A 22,606-nucleotide genomic window follows, 5' to 3' on the forward strand; every position below is an offset into this window, starting at 1 on the left:
CGAGGCGGAGAACCGCATTTCCAGGACCCTAGTTTTGGAGGACCGAGAAAAGTGCCATCAAGAGAGTATTTCCACCCAGTTTTAAGTACATTAGAGGTTTTTTTTCCAGTTTTATTACACCCAAAAACTACTTTCTTTATGGCAAGTAAACCTGGTTCCTAGGAATGTTGAGTAATTTTTGGGTCTAAGTAGCATAATATAATTACTGAAGTAAAATAAACAAGGAATCATGGTATAGTGTTTTCAGTCACTAGATCAAGCACATTTTACAGAGGGAAGACACAAGGATAACTCTGGGGGTAGATTTAAGATTGTGTATATTTTATAAAAGAATATATTACAACAGTTGAACTTGAACACACACAAAAACTAATTTGTTCATGATGTGAACCACATAGAAAGAACTTCATGAACAACGTCTTCACCGACTCCTAAGAGAGAGAAGTGAATGAAATAAGGGACATTTAATTGAACATGCTCTACTCTCTAATTTTAAATGTCATATATAAAAGATCTTAGTCACTACAGCGCGCACATACAATACAAAAATAATTATATCAATCTTCATACCAGTTAATGTTCATAATATTATTGCGTACGGTTCAAAGATTTGGAAAAAAATTATTTTGATATTGTGGGAACAAAGGTTCTTGAAACACTCATGTCAATAAAGCCCATCTGAACTGAGAGAAAAGAAAATAATAGAGAGAGATGCAAGAAATCTGAATAGAAATAACATAGACATGACTTTTCCTGACCTTTAAGTGTTTAAAGCACACATTGTGAAGCACTATCTACCACCTGGATGCTCTCCCCTCTTTTCTCAATTACTCTTTTAAATTCTTTCACTTCACTGAAATAGTACATGGAGAACATATTCACTGCTAGGTTAACAGAAATACTGTTAACGCTTAAAAAAAATTGTGTAAAACCCATTTTCTACTCTTACCTGTGATGATAATCAAGACCAGTGAGCATCCTGCAGAGACCAATTCTGAAGCCCAGCCAGGCCATATATGATGGCCTATCAAAGGAAAATTGTTAATTGAAATACAGCATAAGGTATAATATACAGTAGGGTTCAAAAGGGCAGAAACATGCACAATACATTATATTGTTATGCACGTCATATAGAGTACAGTACACAGTAAATGACACAATCTAACACAGTCAATTATTATGATGACCTCTCTGTTATGTCTGACTATTAAAATGTCATATGTCTCAACCAACAATGAAGAGACGTACTCATAACATGTATTGTGGGGTAACGTTAAACAGGCTGTGAGCACGTGACAGTTAAAACATTAAGATTATTTTAACTTAATTAAAATGGAAAAACAATGAGTAATTAACAAGCTTTCACAACGAACGTGCTACAGTTTATTGTGCTGTCAATGTCAACACAGGCTTATCATGCAACAGTTTCGTTAAATAAATGTGCTATCAATTAATTTTACAGCATTAGAGGCTAATATATGATGGCTATGCATTCAAGACTATTTAGCAAATCATGATCACTTCGGCTACGTTAACTTTCCAATGAAATGCATCACAATTGTTTTTAATGTTAAACAAATAAAAATTGATTCACATTTGAAACTCACACTCTGATTGTCATCCATCTTCGCTGGTCCTCTTATTCGGTAGGTGGCGTTGTCACTGAAAACCTAGGGTCCTAGAAATGCGGTCCTAGGACTGCGTTCCTGAAAATGCAGCCTCCGGTTTTGCAGGCAGATGCTACTCTGCTGCTCTTCTCTCCAAATAAAGCCAATGAAACGCAATGGGGCTAAAGTCTTTACTTATAAAACATAATGGAAATATTTCACATCTTTAGAAAAACAAATCGATTTCAATTTTACATGTTTAATTCAATTGATAGAACTTAATGATCCACCAACACATGACAGTCAAACATCTTTTTTTGAACAGTTTGATCAACAAGTGATGCTGGTTTCTCAGTTTTTCATGATTATGGTCACAGATTTTGATGGTGAATTCATTTTTTTTTCTCTTTCTAACAAATTCATAAACTCTGCTAGTTAACACAGAAGAGAGATGCATACAGGCCCATCAATTATCTTTATAATTATAATAATTATTATATAATCAAAGATAAAATTGTATGATACACAAATGACTTCAAACAAACGAAAAAAAGAACAAAAGCACATCCGACGACTCCTGATGCTCCCTGTATTGTTAATATACAAACTGCACTTCGCTAACGGTGCCCAAAGAGCAATGATAAATAATAAAATCAGACAAGACAGGAATCGACAGCAGACTCATCTCCCCTCCACGCCGAGAAAGCAAGCGCTGAATGGAAAACTGGGGGAATGAAGCGCATGTCTGACATGAGCTCTTGTCATAGTGTTTAAAATGTCCTTTTTTCCATATGGGGTTAAGAGAAAGTTCACATCTGCGACAATAATAATACTATATCTGTACATATTTCACATGAATCCCAATGTTTTCCTCCTCAAGTATGAGTGCGGCTATAAACATTAGTTCATTTCCTGTTGTGACGCTCCCACCCACCCAGATTTGTCCGAGCAAAATCACACTACGGGAAGGTGTTAGTCCAAAAAAATGTCTTTGTGTGCATTTGTGTGTTTTATAACCTGTCTACAAGGTGCTACTGGGCTGCTTGTGCTCTGTCTGGTTTCAAAGCTTCACACATTTTGTTGATAAAGAAAACTGATTTTCCACCAAATAACAGCCCAAACTTGCATATTTAAGGGCGAGTGAAATGTGTCTGCAAGTGAGGGTGTGATTTGAGCCGCCGACGATCAAGGATACTAGTACTTTTTCTTATAATGCTAGAAATCCAGACCTCGTGGCCTTAAGCCCACAGGGGAGGAAGACCGTTTTTAAAAAGAACATTGAGGGGGAACGAAACTAACAAGAGACAGACGAAAACAGAGCTGGGTGTGTCATAAAATTAGTCAGAGTTTGTGCCAAAACACACACACAGTGTGGCTTGAGTTGTGCGTGTGTGTATTTGTGTGGGTGCCACAAAAGAAGACTCTTTGCCTTTAATTTCCTTCGTGTGTAGGCAAATACGGTAACTCTTGAAGGGCTTGCTGTGGTGTGCAAAATGTAATAGTGCACTTCTTTAATGCTACTGTTTAAGGTCTGACACATTGTGATTGCCTCTATTAGCACGTTTTAAAAGGGAAAAGGCTACACTTGAGGTCTTCTTCAAGTAAAATTCACTTAAGATCAAGTCATTTGTGGTTTAAAACCATGTTACATCACATGGAGCTAGTTTGTGGTCTTTTTTGGGCAGAAAAAGAAATAAAACATAAGTCTGCCTGTTTATTAAGAGAATTACATTTATCCGTGTTTGTTTTCTTCAAGTTACAACAGAGACACTTTGGCTTTCCCCGTGTGATTTCTGAAGTGTAGTACTTTAGATCAGCACCGAAGTGAATTCCTCATCTAATTTAGATTTAAAACAGGAGCTGCAATGAAAACAAACCAACAATGACCCACCCCACACAATGTCATTTACACCACACGAGTCTGATGTGAGATGAGGAGTCTTTCTACAAATGATTCGAGAGAGGAGTGGAAACTCTTTCAAAATGAAATTCACAATAAAATCTCGACAGAGTTCAGAGAAGCAGACAAACAGTAACATTGTCACAGGAGGAAAAGTAAAAAAAAAAAAAAAAAAGATCTTCGTTGCACCTTCCCATGAGTCACTGCATTCCAGTCTCAGGAGGAAACAGTGCCAAGACGCAATCGGATATCTGTTATGCTTCCCAAAGCTCCCCTCGACGAGCCGGGAGTGTGAGGGGTCAGGGACCGCAATGTGCGACTGATGAATGAGCAGGACGGGGGGGCTCAGTTGCTCTCAAACAGAGAGAGCAGGTCATCGTTACTGTTGTTGGGCAGGTCTGGAGGACCCAAGTAGGAGAGCAACTCATCTGGGTTTGTCAGCTCTGGGAGAAGCTGGAAAACAAAAAGGGAATTCCAGAGTTAAGAGCCGTCCTGTGCAATACTAATGACACTCAAAACACTGTTTATAATCATAGTAATAAATACAACATAGCTGGCTTTTCAAAAGACATTCGCAGACATGCTGCATTATTTACCTAGAAATTATATTCAAAGCAGAGGTCAGAGTTTTTTTGCACCACAAAAGAACGTTTCTGATTTTTAAGTGGAAATGGGAATAACAGTTCTATTAAAAAAAATTGTGCTGGGAAGTCTTTTGAAACGTTTGTTCAATGAATCAGCTGAAATTACAAATCAGTCAATCTTTTAAGTAATCACTAGGCCTGACTGGAATCTTTTGAACTGATTTTGGAGGGAAATCTTTGGAAATTCTTTAATCACGGGAGTTAAAGGAGTAGTTCACCCAAAAATGAAAATGCTGTTATTATTTACTTTCCTTCATGTTGTTCCAAACCCATGGGACTTTGGTTAATCTTCTAATCACAAATTAAGAAATTTGAATGAAATCTCAAATGTTTCTGTCTCTCCAGGTAACCAAAACTTAGAAGATCCAAAAAGATCATAAAGGCGTCACAAAAAAAATCCATGATTTGAGCCATTTAATCCAAATCTTGTGAAGGTATCTCATCACTTTATATGATTAACAGATTGACTTAAGACTTTTATTTACAGCTAAGAAATGACTGACACATACATAGAGCGCATCACACATATGGTAAACATGAAAACTGAAATCATGTGTCCATGATGTGAGAGAACAAATGAGATTTGTTACAGTGTGTGACGTTAACAAACTTAGTGTTTATCAAATGTGATTTGCTCTGTATGTGTGTTCATATGTGAACAAAAGCCTAAATGAAAACTTTTATAATATTAAGCAATTGTATCTCTTCACAAGATAAAAAACAGATTAAACAGCTCGAATCACATCAATAAAATTTTATGACCATTTAAGTTTTGGTTACCTGGACTTTCAATGGAGGAATAGAAATCTTTCAAGTTTCATAAAAAATATCTTAATTTTTGTTTCAATGTCATACAGGTTTGGACAGATATGAGGGTAAACTATCTTTTTAACCACTCTAACTCTGCGGCCTCCCGCGGACCCACCGGTGGGTCCAATATTTCATTTGCATATTGCAAATTCAGATATGCCAAATCCTCTAAAAAATTCAAAATATGCTGCAGAGTTTAAGTGGTTAAGAATAGAACACTGTAACCAATATTACAAAAAAGTGCAAATGTGTCCTAAAGCAGATGTGGGGCTGGCCGTGACCCAAAAGTATTTGCAAAATCTTTCTGAAAAGGAGAACGAACAGCTTTAAACATGCATAACTGCAGGCATGGGACCTAAATTAAGCAAGAACGAGTGGGAAGAAGATCATTATAAGTTGGTAGTGGGTGTACATGGAGTAAAATCCCACAGGAACGGGCGGCTGTGCTCAGCAGACCTTTAATTTAAAGTGTTGACACAATGGCCAAAAGTCATTGCTTTGATCTGGAATAGATGATTGATTCTGACTTACATCAAGGGCCGGCTCTGTAACATCTCCAGGTCCCCCGGGGCCCCCGAGCCCAAAGCTGTCTGTCTGCATCCGGGGATTCTGGGAGTTGCGGGAGTGCATGGGTCCACCGGGGCCACCCATGTTGGAGTTACCATGGAGAGGTTGATGCTGCTGTTGCTGCTGCTGTTGTTGCTGCTGCTGCTGTTGAAGGGGATTGTGGGAAGGGTCCATGCGACTAGAGTGGGTCATCTTTATTCAGGAGGGCAGGTGTAAAGAGAAAAAAAGACAGTCAGTGAAGCTAGTGAACCCATCATCTTTTAGAGCAGGTGAGATGTGGTGCGAAAAGCAGCAGCTGCGAGTGACAGACAGGATCACTGCGCTGTGCTGTCGCACACAGAGACATTTGAGTAGCTCTTATACACTGCAACATACGGGGACGACAGAAACCAAGACGCCAGTAAAACACACTTAGGTATCCAAGGTGAGGGTCATTTCAGTACAATACGTGTGCAGCAAACCAGCTGCGTTTATTCAAGCCATATAGTCAAATACATATATGGATTTACACAATTATTTAATTTTGGCTTTTTTGCAGACTAGTTGGTTGGATGGATGTATAGATACAAACACAGATGGAGCAATAGATGCATAGATGATGAATGAATGGACAAAAAAGATGGGTGAAGAATAGAAAGACAGATGATAGACAGATGGACAGATACAGGTCATATATCTTTGGACACTGACACAATTTTCATCATTTCGGCTCTATATGCCACCAGAACAGAATTGAAAATAAAACAAATCAAGATGAAATTGAAGTGCAGAATTTAAGCTTTAATTCAAGGTGTTGAACAAAAATATAACATAAAATGCTTAGGAATTACAAGCATTTTTATACACAGTCCCCCCATTTTTAGGGGCTCAAATGTAATTGGACAAATAAATATAATCATAAACGAAATGTTCATTTTTAGAAAATGACTGCCTTAAGTCTGGAACTCATGGACATCACCAGGGTTTCCTCCTTTGTGATGCTTTGCCAGGCCTTTACTACTTCAGTTGTTGTTTGTGGGTCTTTAGTTTTGTCTTCAGCAAGTAAAATGTAGCTCAATCGGGTTGAGATCAGGAGATTGACTCGGCCATTGCAGAATAATCCACTTTTTTACCTTCAAAAACTCCTGGGTTGCTTTTGCTGTATGTTTTGGGTCATCATCCATTTGTATTATGAAGCACAGTCCAATCAACTTTGCTGCATTTGACTGAATCTGGGCAGAGAGTATATCCCTATATCCGGCTGCTTCTCTCTTCGGTCTCATCATCACTAAACACCAGTAACCCAGAGCCACTGGAAGCCATGCTCATGCCATCACACTGCTCCATGTTTCACAGATGATGCTGTATGCTTTGATCATGAGCTGCTCCAAGCCTTCGCCATACTTTTTCTTGCTGCCATTCTGGTGCAGGTTGATCTTAATTTCAGCCGTCCAAAGAATGCTTTTCCAGAAGTGGTCTGGCTTTTTTAGATTGTTTTTTGGCAAAGTCTAATCTGGCCTTGTTTGCATCTTGTGGTGAAGCCTCTGTATTTGCTCTGGTGAAGTCTTCTCTTGATTGTAGACTTTGACAGAGACACGTCTGCCTCCTGGAGTCTGTTCTTCTCTTGGCTGGATGTTGTGAAAGGGTTTTTCTTTATCATGGAGACGATTCTCCGATCATCCACCACCGTTGTTCTTCGAGGACGTCCAGGTCTTTTTATGTTGCTGAGCTCACCAGTGCGTTCTTTTTTTCTCAGAATGAACCAAACTGTTAATTTGGCCAATCCGAATGTCCCTGCTATCTCTCTGATGGATTTGTTTTGTTTTTGAAGCCTAACAATCGTCTGTTTCACTTGTATAGAGAGCTCATTTGACTGCATGATGTGGGCTCACTGCAACAGTTTCCAAATGCAAATGGCACACTTAGAATCAATTCCAGACCTTTTACCTGATTAACTGATGTAGAATTAACAAAATAATAGCCCACATTTGTCCATGAAACAGCTTTTGAATCATCTGTCCAATTACTTATGGTCCCTTGTAAAAAGGTACATATTAAATGGCTGTAATTCCTTAACCTTTCCTCCAATTATGATGCCTGTTTCCAAATTTATATGGACTTGACTGTAGATGATGGACAGAAAAAATGGGTGAAGGATAGGACTGATAGAAAAATAGATGTATAGAATGACAGACAGATAGACAAACAGATAGATAGATAGACTATCAATTTCTTGTGGTGAAAATGTAATGATAGGAAAACCCACCTGTCCTGACATCGGGTGTCCCACAGGTTTTTCAGGGGTAAGGAGGCCACTCGGCAGGTCAGACTGGTAGGAGAGAGGGGGCGGCCCAGAGGCAAACTCCCCCAGGGTCGGTGTGCCGGGGGCATTGGGGAAATCTGAGAAGCCTGGTTGGTTGGAATATCCTGAGCCACCTGAAATATATGCAACAACAAATCAGCTGGAGGTCAAACCACATTTTGTCAAATACTCTATTTTGTATGATTACAAAATAGAGTATTTGACTGTGAAATGCTCACTGAAACACTTTCATGTTCATATAAAATGCTTTTGTGGTCATTAAGGCCGCATTTACACTGCATGGTTCAAGTGACCCAATTCAAGCCTCATTCATATGTGGAAATAAATCAGATATGAATCGGATACGTGCATTTGCGCCTGCCGTGTAAGCGGACAAATCGGATATTCCCCTGTAAATGCGACTCCTACGTCATTGAAAAGTTTTTTAAACATTTTGCGGTACAGTCATACCTGTAACAAATGAAACATCTCTAGTTGAGTATTAATTTTGTTCATTTGTGTTAAATAAAAGGCAATCTGACGCTGAAATGTGTTGCTTTTGAAGTGCTCGTTGCTGCTGTTGTTGACGACGGCTCGTGCACAGACAAGCGCTTCAGTCCCGTTCGTTCCATTGAAACCACAAAATAAAATGCACACAAACATGTCCCTGCCTTTGATATACAATCACTGATGAACACATTTGGTTTTAATTACTAAAAAAACACAGACGATGTGACATGTTTAACAGTATCTGACCTGAGTATTATTCCACTCGCAAGCTTTCAGCGGAGCTGCGTACATCACGGTCCTGAAGAATTTGTTCTAGGCTATATAATTATTTTAATGTATAAATATAGCTATTGCATTAAAACGTTTCTATATGAATTCCATGTAAATAAATTAAACTCAATGTACTATTCAAATTGATTTGTGATGTCGTATATACTATTTTTGGCTTGTTTCACCAAGTGCAGTGTAAAATGCACACATCGGGTACGGGTCACTTTTAAAATAAATGTAAGCACGTCATCCAAAAAATCGGATATAGTCACAAAATCGGAATTGGGTCATCAAGACCTGCAGTGTAAATGCAGCCTAAGAGCCCTTTACAGTTGGATAAAACACCTACCTTGGCTGGGATAATCAGGCGTGCTGCTGCTGCCACCTTGTGGCATAGACTGGTAGGGCGAGGAGGCCGGGCCTAAAGCTGCAATCATCTCCATGACGCTGGGCAAGATCATATGACTAGGGCTCAAGGTGCGACAACGTTTCAGGGCAGGGCCGTCTGGGTCCTCTTTAATATGTAGGTCTGGTTTCACCGGGACCGGCTTCCAGCTGCACACCGGATCAATGGTGATCTCCTCATAGTCCGAACTAAACACAAGGAGAAAGTAGTTAAGAACTAGCAGCAGCTTATAGTGACCAAGAACCTTAAACCTTACGTACAGAAACTGAACAATTTTTAAGGACCCAAACCTGACAATTCTGGTGCCATGAACCTAACAAAATTTGGTAAATCTGGCAATCGGTTCTGTCTTGGAAATGCTTATTGAAACAGCCTGGGAACTTATAAACAACAATTTATGTACTCTGACTCTGGGAAATTGGGTAAATGCCAGCCAATCATACTGAACATGCCTATTTCACTCAGCTCTTGCCATTTTTGTGTGCAGTATGCGTCACACGGTTAGGGAACAGTCCATGGACATGCAATTTACAGCTAAAAATTGTATAATTTAGGATCTCTGCAATCACAGTTTAGATGCTCCAGAGGTTATATAAAACTTACTTCTGGATGTAGATGAGAATGCCCAACATGTACTGGTCTACTTCTAGCCCCTCCAGAAGGGCTGTTTTACTGCAAAGAACGGATAAGTTTGAAAAACTGTACAAATACATCAGATATATACCATATAATACACATTTTTAGGAATGCACTTCAGGATGCACAAAGCACATTATGATATTATTTAGGCAAATAAGATAAGTCAATACTTTTTTTGGCCAAATGACATTAAATAAAACAAATCTAATAAAAATATGTATTATTCTAACATTTATATAAATACTAATTGCTTTTTTTTTATTATTTTTACTAATATTAATACAAGCAATAATATTTTAATAATTCATATTAATATAGTATTTTTTATCTAATAAAATTATATAATATTAAAACATATTATTATTATTATTAACAATAATATACATTCATATTAAATGTTAAATTATACTATTTTGCCTGTATAAATGACAAAAATCCCATTAAAAACTAAAATCATTCTAAAAGTGAATTTAGGCATCATAACATTATAATACATAGTACGAGAAATGCATATTCATTCTGAGATTTGTTATAGACTACATTTAACACTGTTATTAAAGTATTAGCGTTTTTAAGTAAGTTTAAGAGAATTTTGCCGAAATAATATCGGTAGATTACCATTACGATATGGATATATTATGCATCCCTAATCATTGTCTTAGTTTTAAAGAGGTCATCGGATAACCATTTTACACAAGTTGATTATTGATTATTTAGGGTCTTAATGAAAAGTCTATAACATACTTTGGTTAAAATTTCTCAGTGGTAGTGTAAAAAACACCTCCTTTACCCTGTCAAAATCAGCTCTGTTTTCATCACGCCGTTTTTTTAGTCCATGTTGCTTTAAAAGCTAGTGAGCTCTGACTCCACCCCTCTCTTCCGTGGCGTGACGAGCAGACCATAGATATGTGTAGATTCCCTATTCAACCACTCCAGATACGTTGACGCGTCAGCCATCTCGCATTCACCATAATGATCAATGAATATTCAAAGATATACAAGCGTATAACTTGCTGTTGTAGACGCACACAGTCAAAGTGTGCGTTTCAAAGATTCGCAGACCGTTCCAAAAATGGATGGCTTACGTATGGTGGCCCATAAAAACAGTCCATAACGAGGCATCTAGGTATTTATATCTATGGAGCATACTAAACGTCAACCGCGAAACTGGCTAACTAGCACATTATTATTAAAGGCGATTTGCAAAGATTCATAAAAACCATTATAATCACTTCTGTACATAAAGCTGGATCACGAATGATTCACGCGAACATAGATGCATTTATGTAGATCAGGTATCGGCGCATTCACTTCAAAGTGAAAGTAACGTTAATCCTCTGCCTCTTCAGTGGCTAAGATGTCGGGAGTTACTGACGACTGCTATATTCATTATTACATCCAACAACTAAACACTTCAATCGCTTAATCGGAGACATCTTGTCTTCCACTGCACCGGAGGCGGACAGCTCTCAGCTCACTCAGGGCGGGTCTAAGGTAAGACGGTCTTGTCAATCAACTATCGTGGCGTTATAGGATGGATGTGTACACACACTTCAAACACACATTTGTGTTCAAATAACTTTTAAAGTGAATTTTGCATCCGATGACTCCTTTAAAACAACAAAAATGCCATGGAGATGAACAGCAAAATGAGAAAGGTTCTTACTTGCACACAGGACAACGCCAAGTTCCTCTCTCACAGTTGAGCTGCAGGTATGATTCCAGGTCGAAGCACTGTGCACCAACAAAGACGTTATTTACCACAGAAATTGACTTTACAAAGTCATGCGATTCAAGCGTAAGCTAGCAGGCCTCCTCACCTGTATATGTCTGCAGTCATGGCCCCTGGCAGGAAGCTGGATGCGTCGGAAGGTGATCGGACACTTGAGCGACACCTTGATGGCCGTCTGTTCCACACCATCCTCGCCGTTAAGGCCGGGAGTTCCTGGGATGGTACCGCTACTGAAGTTCCTCTTAACTACAGAGGAACAGAGCAGGATGAGTTTTCATTTTTCTGCTTTTATTTGATGAAAAATACAGTAATATTGAGAAATATTATTACATAAATGTTATCTATTTGAATACATTTAAAAATGTAATTTGTTCCTGTGATGCAAAGCCGAATTTTCAGAATCATTACTTCAGTCTTCAGTGTCACATGATCCTTCCTTCAGAAATCATTCTGATATACTGATTTGTTGCTCAAGAAACATTTCTCATTATTATCAATGTTGAAAAAGCTGTGCTGCTTCATATTTCTGCAGAAACCGCAATACTTTTTTTTTTTTTCAGGATTCTTTGATGATCACAAAGTTCAAAAGGACAGCATTTTTTTAGAAATCAAATTCTTTTGTAACATTATAAATATCTTTACTGTCACTTTTGATCAATTTAATGCATCCTTGCTAAATAAAATTATTTCTTTAAAAAAAAAAAAAGTGTGTGTAAAAGTGTTCACTTACTCTTAGTGACACAGTGCTCCGCTGGCAGGAGCCTCTTCTTCATCAGACCCTGAAGCACGGAGCGCACAGACGGCCTGTGAACCAGCTGCAGCACGAACAGATGAGACTGTGAGAAAAAAAAAAAACAGGAAATTAATGCTGACCAACATAAAACTCTTATTAGTAGGGCTGTTTGTAATCAAGAAAGGCATTTTCTGAAGGATATGTGCGATGCGAGTCTCTGTACTTACACAGCAGCAGGCCGTGACCGTTATCTGGATGGTGTTGCGTCCCGGCTGGCACACTTGCTTCAGGTAAAGGGGTTTGTGGGAGGTCTTGTTGTCCCCGCGCTCGATGGTGAGAGGCGTGGCGTTGACGCTCACCTGCACCGATGCCGGCCAGTTAGTGTTCATCTGCCGGTCTTCGTGGTGATAGCATTTAAACTGCAGCTCCAGGTCAGGCCTGTTAAACACATGATAGTTCAGATCGCATGTTAAATATGACAACACTGACATTCACAAACACAAAGACTCCTTGAGAAGCTACAAGGTATGAAATGGTCTGACCTCATCATAAGGGTCTTATACACAGAGTCTCGCAACTGGAAGACGTGGTTGCTGACAGCCAGGTTGTGCTCCAATCTAAAGGGCTCCAACACCACCCCGTCCCGTACAGGGAAGGTCAGGCGCAGGTCATCACTGGGGTTTCCTACAGACAGAAGAGTTTCAGTTACTGAGGTGCCACACGGCTTTCATTCATATCTCATACTGCAAGAAACAAAGGCATCTTATAAATATCGAAGATGCACCAAGTATTTTTTTATTCAACAGACATACTGGACTTTTTGTTGACACTTGTGTTTCAGTTTCTTGTTTCAGTTTAGCTTGTTTTAAAGCAAACAATGTCAAACTTAAACTATCCTACCCTTTACCCGACCGATGCAGTGTTATTATCTATAACTAAAACTAATAATATTTAACTGAAAGCTGAAATAAAATATAAATATTAGATGAAAAACGGTTTGACGCCAAGTCAACATTTCTAATTTTTGTTTAAGTTGAAGTACTAAAATGACTAAAAAGAAAACTGAAATAAAAAAACTAAAGCTAAATAGAAAAATAACTAATAAAAATGACAAAAGTACTTATCAAGATCATTACAACTAAAATAAATAAAAAAAAACCTTAAAGCTAATTAAATATTGATAAATACTATAGTAGTATGTAAATAATACTAATACAACACTACCTTTATGTGAAATAAAACAGCTTTATATGAAGTTTTCATTTTATATGATTGAGCATTATTTTAACTAATTTCTGCTTTTTTAAACAATTTTGGTATTGTGACAATTTTTGAGTAAAAGAACATTGATGGGAAAAAAAAGACAACTCTGAATCCATCAGGAATCTACTTGATTGGTGGTCTTTATATGACATGGTTAAAATTGTTAAGCAAATTATTATATTTTGATAAAATATTCTGAAGACGTTTTGTTTTCTCTGGAACAACTTATGCACATAAACCGTTCACAATAAAGCCAGTAGAAATGGTTCATGCTGACTTCATGCCAACTTAAAATATATGGCGGAACTTTTGTTAATTTATTCAGGTGTTGAAGAGGGGGGAAAAAACATGTTTTCCATGTGATAAGCATTTAATGTGACAGCAAAACATTTTTATTTCCATTTACATCACAGAGAATTATAAACAGATTCCAGAGATGGAGGGGGGGGGGGGGGGGGGGGGGGGGGGTTGGCTTGGCTGCAGTTCTGAGTGTTACCTGTAGGGGGCTGCAAAGAGTTAATGTTGGGCTTGACGTCATGGAGGAAGGGTGACTTGACGTCTTGGCCAGGGGACAAATATGGGGTCATCGAACTGCCGGGGGTCATGGGAGGAGTGGGGTTTCCTGGGAGAGGAGAGCTGGGGTATCCTGGCATCGCACGTCCGGGCTGTGAAAGACAAGACGTGTGCGCAGGCATTACAATCTGCAGCCAGATTATCTTTACAGTCAGATTTTCATAACCGATACTGTGCAAAAACACATTCAGCTGAGTGGAGTTTTGACCCCGGCTGCCAAAGTCCAATCAAGGTGCTCACACGAAATGGTGAAATATTAACAGGCAGCTCCTATCAACTCACGTTTCACCAAACACACATGCATGTGAGAGAGAGAACACCAACCCCGTTGACAGCGGCTTGGTTGAAGGTGTTGTACCCAGCTCCCGAAACTCCTGAGGACAGACTGCTGTGGCTGTTGCCCTGTCCGTTAAACTGGTCCGCCTGCTAAACAAACACGAAGCTTTCAACATCAGGCTTAAAACAGAGCAAGTCAACCCTGGTTAAGCATAATTATAGGGAGCTTGGTGCAGTGCATTCTGGGATTGCTTCCTCCACAGAGATACATGGTTTAGAAATTTGCCAAAAGAAGGTATCTAACATCTTACATTTACGCTGTATAGGCAGCTCACTAGGTTTCAGAATGGAGCCTAAGCGTGCACTTGTTTAGTGCACACTACAGCGATATGACAATAGTGATAATCTACCACTGTAATTCCAAACCTGGCATTGGAATGTAAGCCACCCAGGTTGGTTCGCCTTTCACTGATACTTCCAAAAAATCTTTTCACGACTAGATGCCTCTTTAAAGTTCACTGCCGTATTTGTCAGTATCAAATGCCGGTGTGTTTCTCTAAAAATGGCAGCCTCTTTGTCACTAATACGGACAAAAGGAACCTGTTCTTTGGGAAACACGATATCGCTTGCAGTGTGTGACAATTTGCAAGTGAAAGCTTTCTGACAGCTTTCAAGCTGAAAAATATGGCTATAAATAAAATATGATTATAAGTTTTAGAAAGTACCTAAATTTGGTTACTAGGGTGGCTCAAGGCTTTACAAGCAGCTTGATTTGAGGTTTCACACATCTGTAGCATGCCTAAGTTTAATACTCAGGGTTTTTTCCAAATCCTAACTGTAAGTTCGAACAATAATAGCAATGATCTATGTACCTTGTAGTACTGGTTGGGGTTTCCTGGACCTGCAGGATACTGGCCCATATTGGGTTGCTGGAGTGGCATTCGGTGGGTTGGGTAAGACGGAGAAGGAGCGGACCGCTGTGGTCCAGGGCCATGGTACTGCATGGGCTGGCCTGGGTACGGGCCCCCACCTCCCATCCCGGGACCGTATTGCTGACCCGGAAATCCCTGCAACAAAAGAAGAGCAGTCATTCCAGAACAGAACCAAACTGTCAGTACTATTCAAATTTTTTGGTCTAAATTAGATTTACGTTAAAGACAGCTGTTTTGAGGAGCCAACATATAACAAAAATTTGTTTGTTCCAATATCTAACTGTACTCAACTAGTTATGTGATCTCAACATGTCAGCCACCATAATGAGGAACCACACTAACGCAGTGTTATTCTTAACTAAAACAAAAACTATTAGAAGTCATTTTTGTTAAATAAAATAACGATATAAACACCTTCAAAATTTTTAAATGCTGCTTTGGCAACTAACTGAAATAAAATGTGTTTAAGTACTAAAACTGAAAATAATAATAATAGTAATAAAATAAAAATTAAATTGACAAATCACATAACAAATTTACTGAAATCTAAACTAAAATTAAAATGCAAACCACAAATATAAAAATAAAAGTCAATCTATATATATAGTATAAATACTATATATTTATAATAGTCAATCTATATATATATAGTATAAATACTATAACAGTATTTTGTTCAAAAGTTTCTAGTGAGCTGCTATGTGATCTACAGCCTACACAGGCAGCCTCCTAACTGAAAGAAGTCCTAAAACTTCATAAGTGACTGATTTAGAACACACTACAAATGAAGCAACTCACAAACCTTTGCCAAAACCCTTGAAAGTCCTGACATACAATTAGTTTTGGTAGAATACAGCTTTAGTTATAATCCAATTAGTTATGAACATCTGTGTTCTGTTCCTGTGATGTTATTTTCTTCATGAGCAGTTTTTTTTAATAATAGTACATTATACAATAAAAGTAATGAGGTATTTATTAACCAAAACTTTATATTATGGAATAAATTATAAATAACATCTTGGATGACTTTCCTGGAGCTCACAATGCATTATGACATTATCTGTAAATGATACATGTGCATCTTAGATTCTCATAACTTTCGTGTCAGGAACAAGTCTGATGTCAAATAAAACTCTCTAGGTTTTAGAACAGAGCTACTGTGACAGATCAAGTTGGTGAACTTGAGTCTCCACTCACGTCAGAGTTGTAGGGGCGTTTCAGGCCCTGCTGGTGGCGCGGAGGACCCTGCTGGCCTCCAGGGTAGACGGGATGCTGCGGCAACCTCTGGCCCTGCTGTGGGTACATGGGTCCCATGGAAGGGGGTCTGGAGCCGACCATTCCAGAGGGGGCCATGCCGGGCGGGCCCCGGGGTCCGGAGTGCGACAGGAACTGGGTGTTGTAAGAGGAAGCACCACCCATCTGCAGAGCAAAACAACACAGAGATCCACACCCATCAGAACCAGTTCTGGGTAACAATGGCTGGAGACGTGCCTGCCGCCGTGACTTATGGCCGTCAGGCCCTGGGCATGAAAGGGAAACGGCAACTAGGTCACCACCGTAAACAATCAAAAGTCCTGTGTGGCCGTGATGTCTGCCGTCTAAAACCGGGCAGACAGGCGGCATGTGAAATCTGCTGGAAAAATGAGGGGAAAATACTTTGTTTTTTTTGGCAATAATTAAAGCCATGTTTTTGGAATCAAAGCTTGTTCATATGCATTCATCCAGCAGGGGGCAAATTGAGCACAATGAAACCAGAGGTTACTGTGTGTCACACAAGATAGTAATTGCTGAAGTGCAAAGCATTTTCCCAAAAAAATGAAGCAGAGTTTGCGCCAATCAGATTAACGGCATGAAAAAAACAGAGATATTAAACAAGGGGACACGATTCATCACTAAAACATTTAAGCATGGCGAGATCTATTCCAGTGACCTTCCCTTCAGTGCCGTTCACCACAACAAAGGTCAACCGCACATAATGTGAACACAAAAAAGTCAAGTCCCTTACAGGCCCGTAGTTCAGCTCCTGGTTTTGCTTCTCCTGTATCGCAGCGACAGTTGCTGTGGCGGTGGCCGTGGCTGTGGCAGCGGCTGCGGCCACGGCAGCTGCAGCAGCCGCTTGGGTAAAGTCGGTGGGCGGACGGACTCCGTGGGGCGGCATCCCGAGGGAACCCCCTCCGTTATTCGGATAACTAAAGAAAACAGAAGATTACGACAGAAGGTTATGAATTGCATTGCATTCATGTCATAAAATAAATTTAACAACGCTTCTGAATAACGTGACCCGGCATATCAGTAGAATGTGGCGTAAGTGGAACTGATTATTCATGTTGTCGTGACAGCAAGGTGTTGGTCTAGTGAGCCAAGGGGGACGCTGACTGCTCCGAGTCAGTGATTCACAAGATTTATTGCGATGCAAATTGATCTTAAGGGACACCAGCGTGCGTGTGTGTTTCTGTGAGTCAGCGCAGGGCTGGGACGTTACAGCACACACATCCCCCACTTTGGTGACGTCCACTGGCTGCCTGACGTCACGCAACTCCCACGAGGAGGAGAGTCTAAATACAGCCACACAGACACTGGACAATATTTGCTTTCCTCACCTGCCCCCATATCCAGGCCCGGCCGGGTATCCCCCGCTGGGCCGCCCGTACATGCCCTGCTGCATGAAGCCCTTGTTGGGCTCGGGGTAGCCCTGCTGGCTCATGAACTGAGGGGAGTTCATGCCCGGGCTGTTGCCAGGCATCATGTGACCACCAGCTGAGTTTCCGCCTGGACCCATGGGAGCACCAAAAACCTGCCAAGGAGTTTTTTGATTAGTCATGAATGTAACTGAACATTTTTTGTTAGCAATTATTTGCTGACATGGGACAGGATCAGATTTTTTTACATATACATATTCACAAATATATACATATTTGTGTTACATACATACATACACATATAATATACATATTCATATATATTGTCTTTGATGTCTATATTATTACCTAGTGTTTACTTGAATTATTTCAAGAAAACATGAAGCAAATTGAAAATTAATTACATAAATATAGTAATGAATAAATATCAATTACTTACAAATAAATGTAATTTATGTAAATGTAATGTAATTTATGCATTATAAATAAATAAATATATATATATATATATATATATATATATATATATATATATATATATATATATATATATATATATATATATATATATATATATATATATATATATATATATATATATATATATATATATATATGGCAAATTAATTTTAACGGCACTAATTTTATTAATGTGCGATTAACGCAGCGCGCATTTTCTGTTTGACCCATTGCCAAGCCCGTAGTTGGAGAAATGGAGATGCGCAGTGTTGCCAACTTAAGCCTTAAGGTCGCGTTTCAGTCACTATTTCATATTAATTCGGTTGTCTGACAACAGAAACAGTAAAATATAACAATGAAAACAGTTTTATTGAGAATCTGGCTGCATCAAATTACAGTATGTGGGCACAGAGTGGCAAACAAAAGTAATAATAAATAATAAATGTACGTTTTGCATGTTCAGAAGAAGTGAGCTGCACTGTCCTGCAAATAATGTAAACAGGCTTGTGTACCTGGTATTTCTATGTTGTTTTTTCATGTGTCTAATAGAGACGAACAAGTTCTTTGAAAAACATCTATGACCTTTGAAACATGTCTAGTCTTCATGCTCTGTTGCATATGGTTTCACTAATAATAAACATAAATTTGCATAAAGCATTCATATTTGTCCATGCCCATGTTGATTAGTTTTAAAAACTTATTAATTTATTAATTTAAGGTACATTTATTACATTAACAGATAAAAATGTGTGATTAAGTTGCGATTAATCACAAGTTAATTCATGATAATCATGCGATTAATCGCGATTAAATATTTTAATCGATTGACATATACATTTATACACACACACACACACATACATATACATTATATATATATATATATATATATATATATATATATATATATATATATATATATATATATATATATATATATATATATATATATATATATATATATATATATATATATATATATACACATACATACATACATACATACATATATATAGTAGTCAACATTTGAAGTGGATCAATAGGTAATTTATTAATTTGTCAAAAAGTTACTTCTTAAAAAAATAAATGACAAATAATATTAATATTAATACAAACTTTTGAAATAAAAGCAGTGTGTTCAATAGCATACTAGTTATTGCTGGAGTTTGGAAATTAAGAAATTTCACTGGTATCAGTTTTAAATCAGACGTGATTTTGATTATTATAATTATCAATTATAATCAATAAATAATTAATGTATTGATAAATAATTTTTACAGTGAAGTTTATATATTTTTAAGTAATTCATATGTATTATTATGTTTTAATTTACTTTAAAACTAAAAATGTATATTTATTTAAGCATTTCTCAATTAAAGAGGAACTGCTCTGAATGATTCTAAATGATCTGTTAACTGGATCTGCTGATTCATTGACGGCAACAAGAATGTTTTGTTTGAGAACCAGACATGAGCAGGACACCCCTGGAACATGCAGAGCTTTCTTTGAGGTAAACAAGCTGGTGACATTATCGCAGCAGACGGCCCTTCTTACCTGGCTGGGTGAAGGATTGGTTACCCCCCACACTGTGGTTACCACAGAGAGGGAGCCGGCAGGCTGATTGGGGCCTTGTTGCCAGGGGACAGGATCATATGTGGGTAAGAGGCGTCACTGTGGGGCGAGAGAAACACACGGACACCGGGGTTATTAATGCATCTGAGTGCTTCCTGTATAAAACGCCCTTAATGCACTTCTCACTGATCCGCCTCGCATTATCCACATTATATTCCATCTACGTCTTTTGTGCTGGTATGATATCAGCATATGGTGTGAAGTCTGAGTGTGTGAGAGAGAGACGATCTTTCTGCGACTTCAGACGTGCCACAGCCACATGCTCTGGAGGTACTCGGCACAATGTTTCCATGGCGACTCCACAGTTACTTAGAGACAGGAAAGAGTAACGATGCCAAGGGAGAGGGGGGGTGAAAGAGTAAGTGTGTGTGTGTGTGTGTGTGTGTGTCTACTGTTTTCCGTGTAACTGGATCAAACCAGATCGCTCTCAATAATCGCTTGCATCTTTCCATAATTAGCCAAACTACATCACACGCTGATTAGAACAGGGAAACATGGACCTTAGTTAGGACCTTAGAGTCGACGCCATATTTCATTTGACTTGAATGACAACAAGGCTGTGAGGGATGAATGTTGTGAATCAGTTGTACTGTTATGTACATCGTTCCTCTGGAAAGCATGTAAGTATTAGACCTGAATTAAAGTCGTGAAATCTATTGAATGGACTACTAAGGTACATCTAGCCTTCACAGCCTTTGACCCTGGACCACAAAATCAGTCTTAAGTGTAATTTTTTAGAAACATCATCTGAAAGTTGAATAAATAATCTTTCCATTGATGTATGGTTTGTTAGGATCGGACAATATTTGGCTGAGATACAACTATTTGAAAATCTGGAATCTGAGGGTGCAAAAATATCAAAATATTGAGAAAATCGCCTTTAAAGTTGTCCAAATGAAGTTCTTAGCAATGCATATTACTAATCAAAAATGAAGTTTTAATATATTTATGGTAAGAAATTTACAAAATATCTTCATGGAACATGATCTTTAGGGATCATTTTAGGGACTGGAAAAAAGGTCTTGATGGATAGGAATGTGCCCATAAAGCTAACTTGAGACAAAAAGGACGGGAACAGAGCCCAAAATAAACAAATCAATATTAGATAACAAAAGATAGTTGGCTGGTAACTTTGTATTATGACCTGTAACAATGCATGGTCAAACCATAATGTGCAAACGACACTCAACACTGGCTGGTGCAAGTGACATGAGTGAATCATATTTTAGGAAAAATAGAAACGGTGGCAAAAAACATCAGTGACTGTCATGCATCTTCAAAACAACTTGAATAATTTATCATCAGGAGTTCAGCCAAGAAGCCAAATGCATCTTTTATTGTCGTCATAAATCCAAAACCAAAGGAAAACAGACTCTACAATTCAAAAGTTTAAGGCTCAGGTGGGGTTTTTTTTGGAAATAAAATGGATAATTTTAATCCAACAAGGATGCATTAAATTGACCATAAGTGACAGTTAAGACATTTATTATTTTTCAAAAGATTTATATTTTTATAAAATTATGTTCTTTTGAACCTTCTATTCATCAAAGAATACTTAAATTAGTCACAGCTTCTACAAAAACTGATAATTATGCTGAAAATTCAGCTTTGCATCACTATAAATCACCATTTTAAATGTATAACTATTACATAAAAATATATATTACATATTTCTATATTACAATATAGAAAAGTTATTTTAAATAGTAAAACATTTCACAATTGATCAATTAAATGCAGCCTTGATGGGCAAAAGAGACTTTTTTAAATAATTTAATTTAAATGCGTCTAATTAATAAAAGGGCGAGTTCACTAAACAAGCTCTAAATGGTCTTGTTTTTGTCACAGTTTCAACAGCGATTTAACTGCAATACTGTGATGCACTGCAATATATTGAATAAAGTCACTTAAATTATTTAAAAAAAAATACTTAAAATACAGTTTAGAGGTCGACCGATGCAGATATTTAGAAATCAGGGCAGCCGATGGCCGATATATGATGCTGATTTTTTGGGCCAATATGTTTGGCTGATTTTCTTTCTTTTTTTTTTTTTCCCTTCATCTCAGGGATGTTAATTTTTTTCAGTAATTTATCAAAATATTTAAAAATGTTTGCTGCATGGTTAAAATATGCTGTGCGTATAAATTTTTTTTGTGTTTTTTTAGAGAGAGAGAGAAAAGTCACGTATAAGTTGCATTTTATTATTTCATTCAGAAATGGGCCTAATGCCGACGCGAAATGTTTACAAACATTATAATAAACACTGTAAACATAGCTAGGCTATTTTAGTTCCCCTCACTCCACAACAAATGCTTTCAATTAACAGTATTTAGAAAAGAACAAGAATTAAAAATATAAGAAGCTAGCTATAAACAACAAGCCAAAACGAATTCATTTAGGCTAAAACGAAACTGAAACCAACGTTGGGTCTCTCATTCGACACAAAATCAGTTTCCGTATTCGCAATGTATTTGAATGCCAAAATATTATTTATGTACAGGTGCATATCAAATTAGAATGTTGTGAAAAAGTTATTTAAAAAAGTGAAACTTTCATATATTTTAGATCCATTGCCTGACCTGAACCCCATAGAGAATCTATGGGGTATTGTCAAGAGGAAGATGAGAGACACCAGAACCAACAATACAGATGACCTGAAGGCCGCTATCAAAGCAACCTGGGCTTCCATTACACCTGGGCTTCCATACCACCTGAGCAGTGCCACAAACTGA

The 22,606-nt window shown here is 38.0% G+C and overlaps 1 protein-coding gene across 1 annotated transcript in view; it reads right to left on the reverse strand.

Moving 5' to 3' along the window:
- Positions 1-1,784: 1,784 nt before the first annotated feature.
- Positions 1,785-22,606, reverse strand: part of zmiz2 (zinc finger, MIZ-type containing 2) — a 60,050-nt gene continuing 39,228 nt past the window's right edge. Inside the window, 18 exon segments of the mRNA XM_079408206.1 lie at positions 1,785-3,960; positions 5,493-5,720; positions 7,774-7,943; positions 8,939-9,183; positions 9,599-9,667; positions 11,301-11,368; positions 11,455-11,612; positions 12,097-12,202; positions 12,327-12,537; positions 12,642-12,783; positions 13,859-14,027; positions 14,260-14,361; positions 15,084-15,278; positions 16,341-16,562; positions 17,149-17,332; positions 17,744-17,937; positions 19,796-19,894; positions 19,897-19,912. Coding sequence (XP_079264332.1) covers positions 3,853-3,960; positions 5,493-5,720; positions 7,774-7,943; positions 8,939-9,183; positions 9,599-9,667; positions 11,301-11,368; positions 11,455-11,612; positions 12,097-12,202; positions 12,327-12,537; positions 12,642-12,783; positions 13,859-14,027; positions 14,260-14,361; positions 15,084-15,278; positions 16,341-16,562; positions 17,149-17,332; positions 17,744-17,937; positions 19,796-19,894; positions 19,897-19,912 — 2,686 coding nt within the window. The 3' untranslated portion in view covers positions 1,785-3,852.

The sequence above is a fragment of the Barbus barbus genome, assembly GCF_936440315.1.
Source record: "Barbus barbus genome assembly, chromosome: 45".
Taxonomy (NCBI): Eukaryota; Metazoa; Chordata; class Actinopteri; order Cypriniformes; family Cyprinidae; genus Barbus; species Barbus barbus.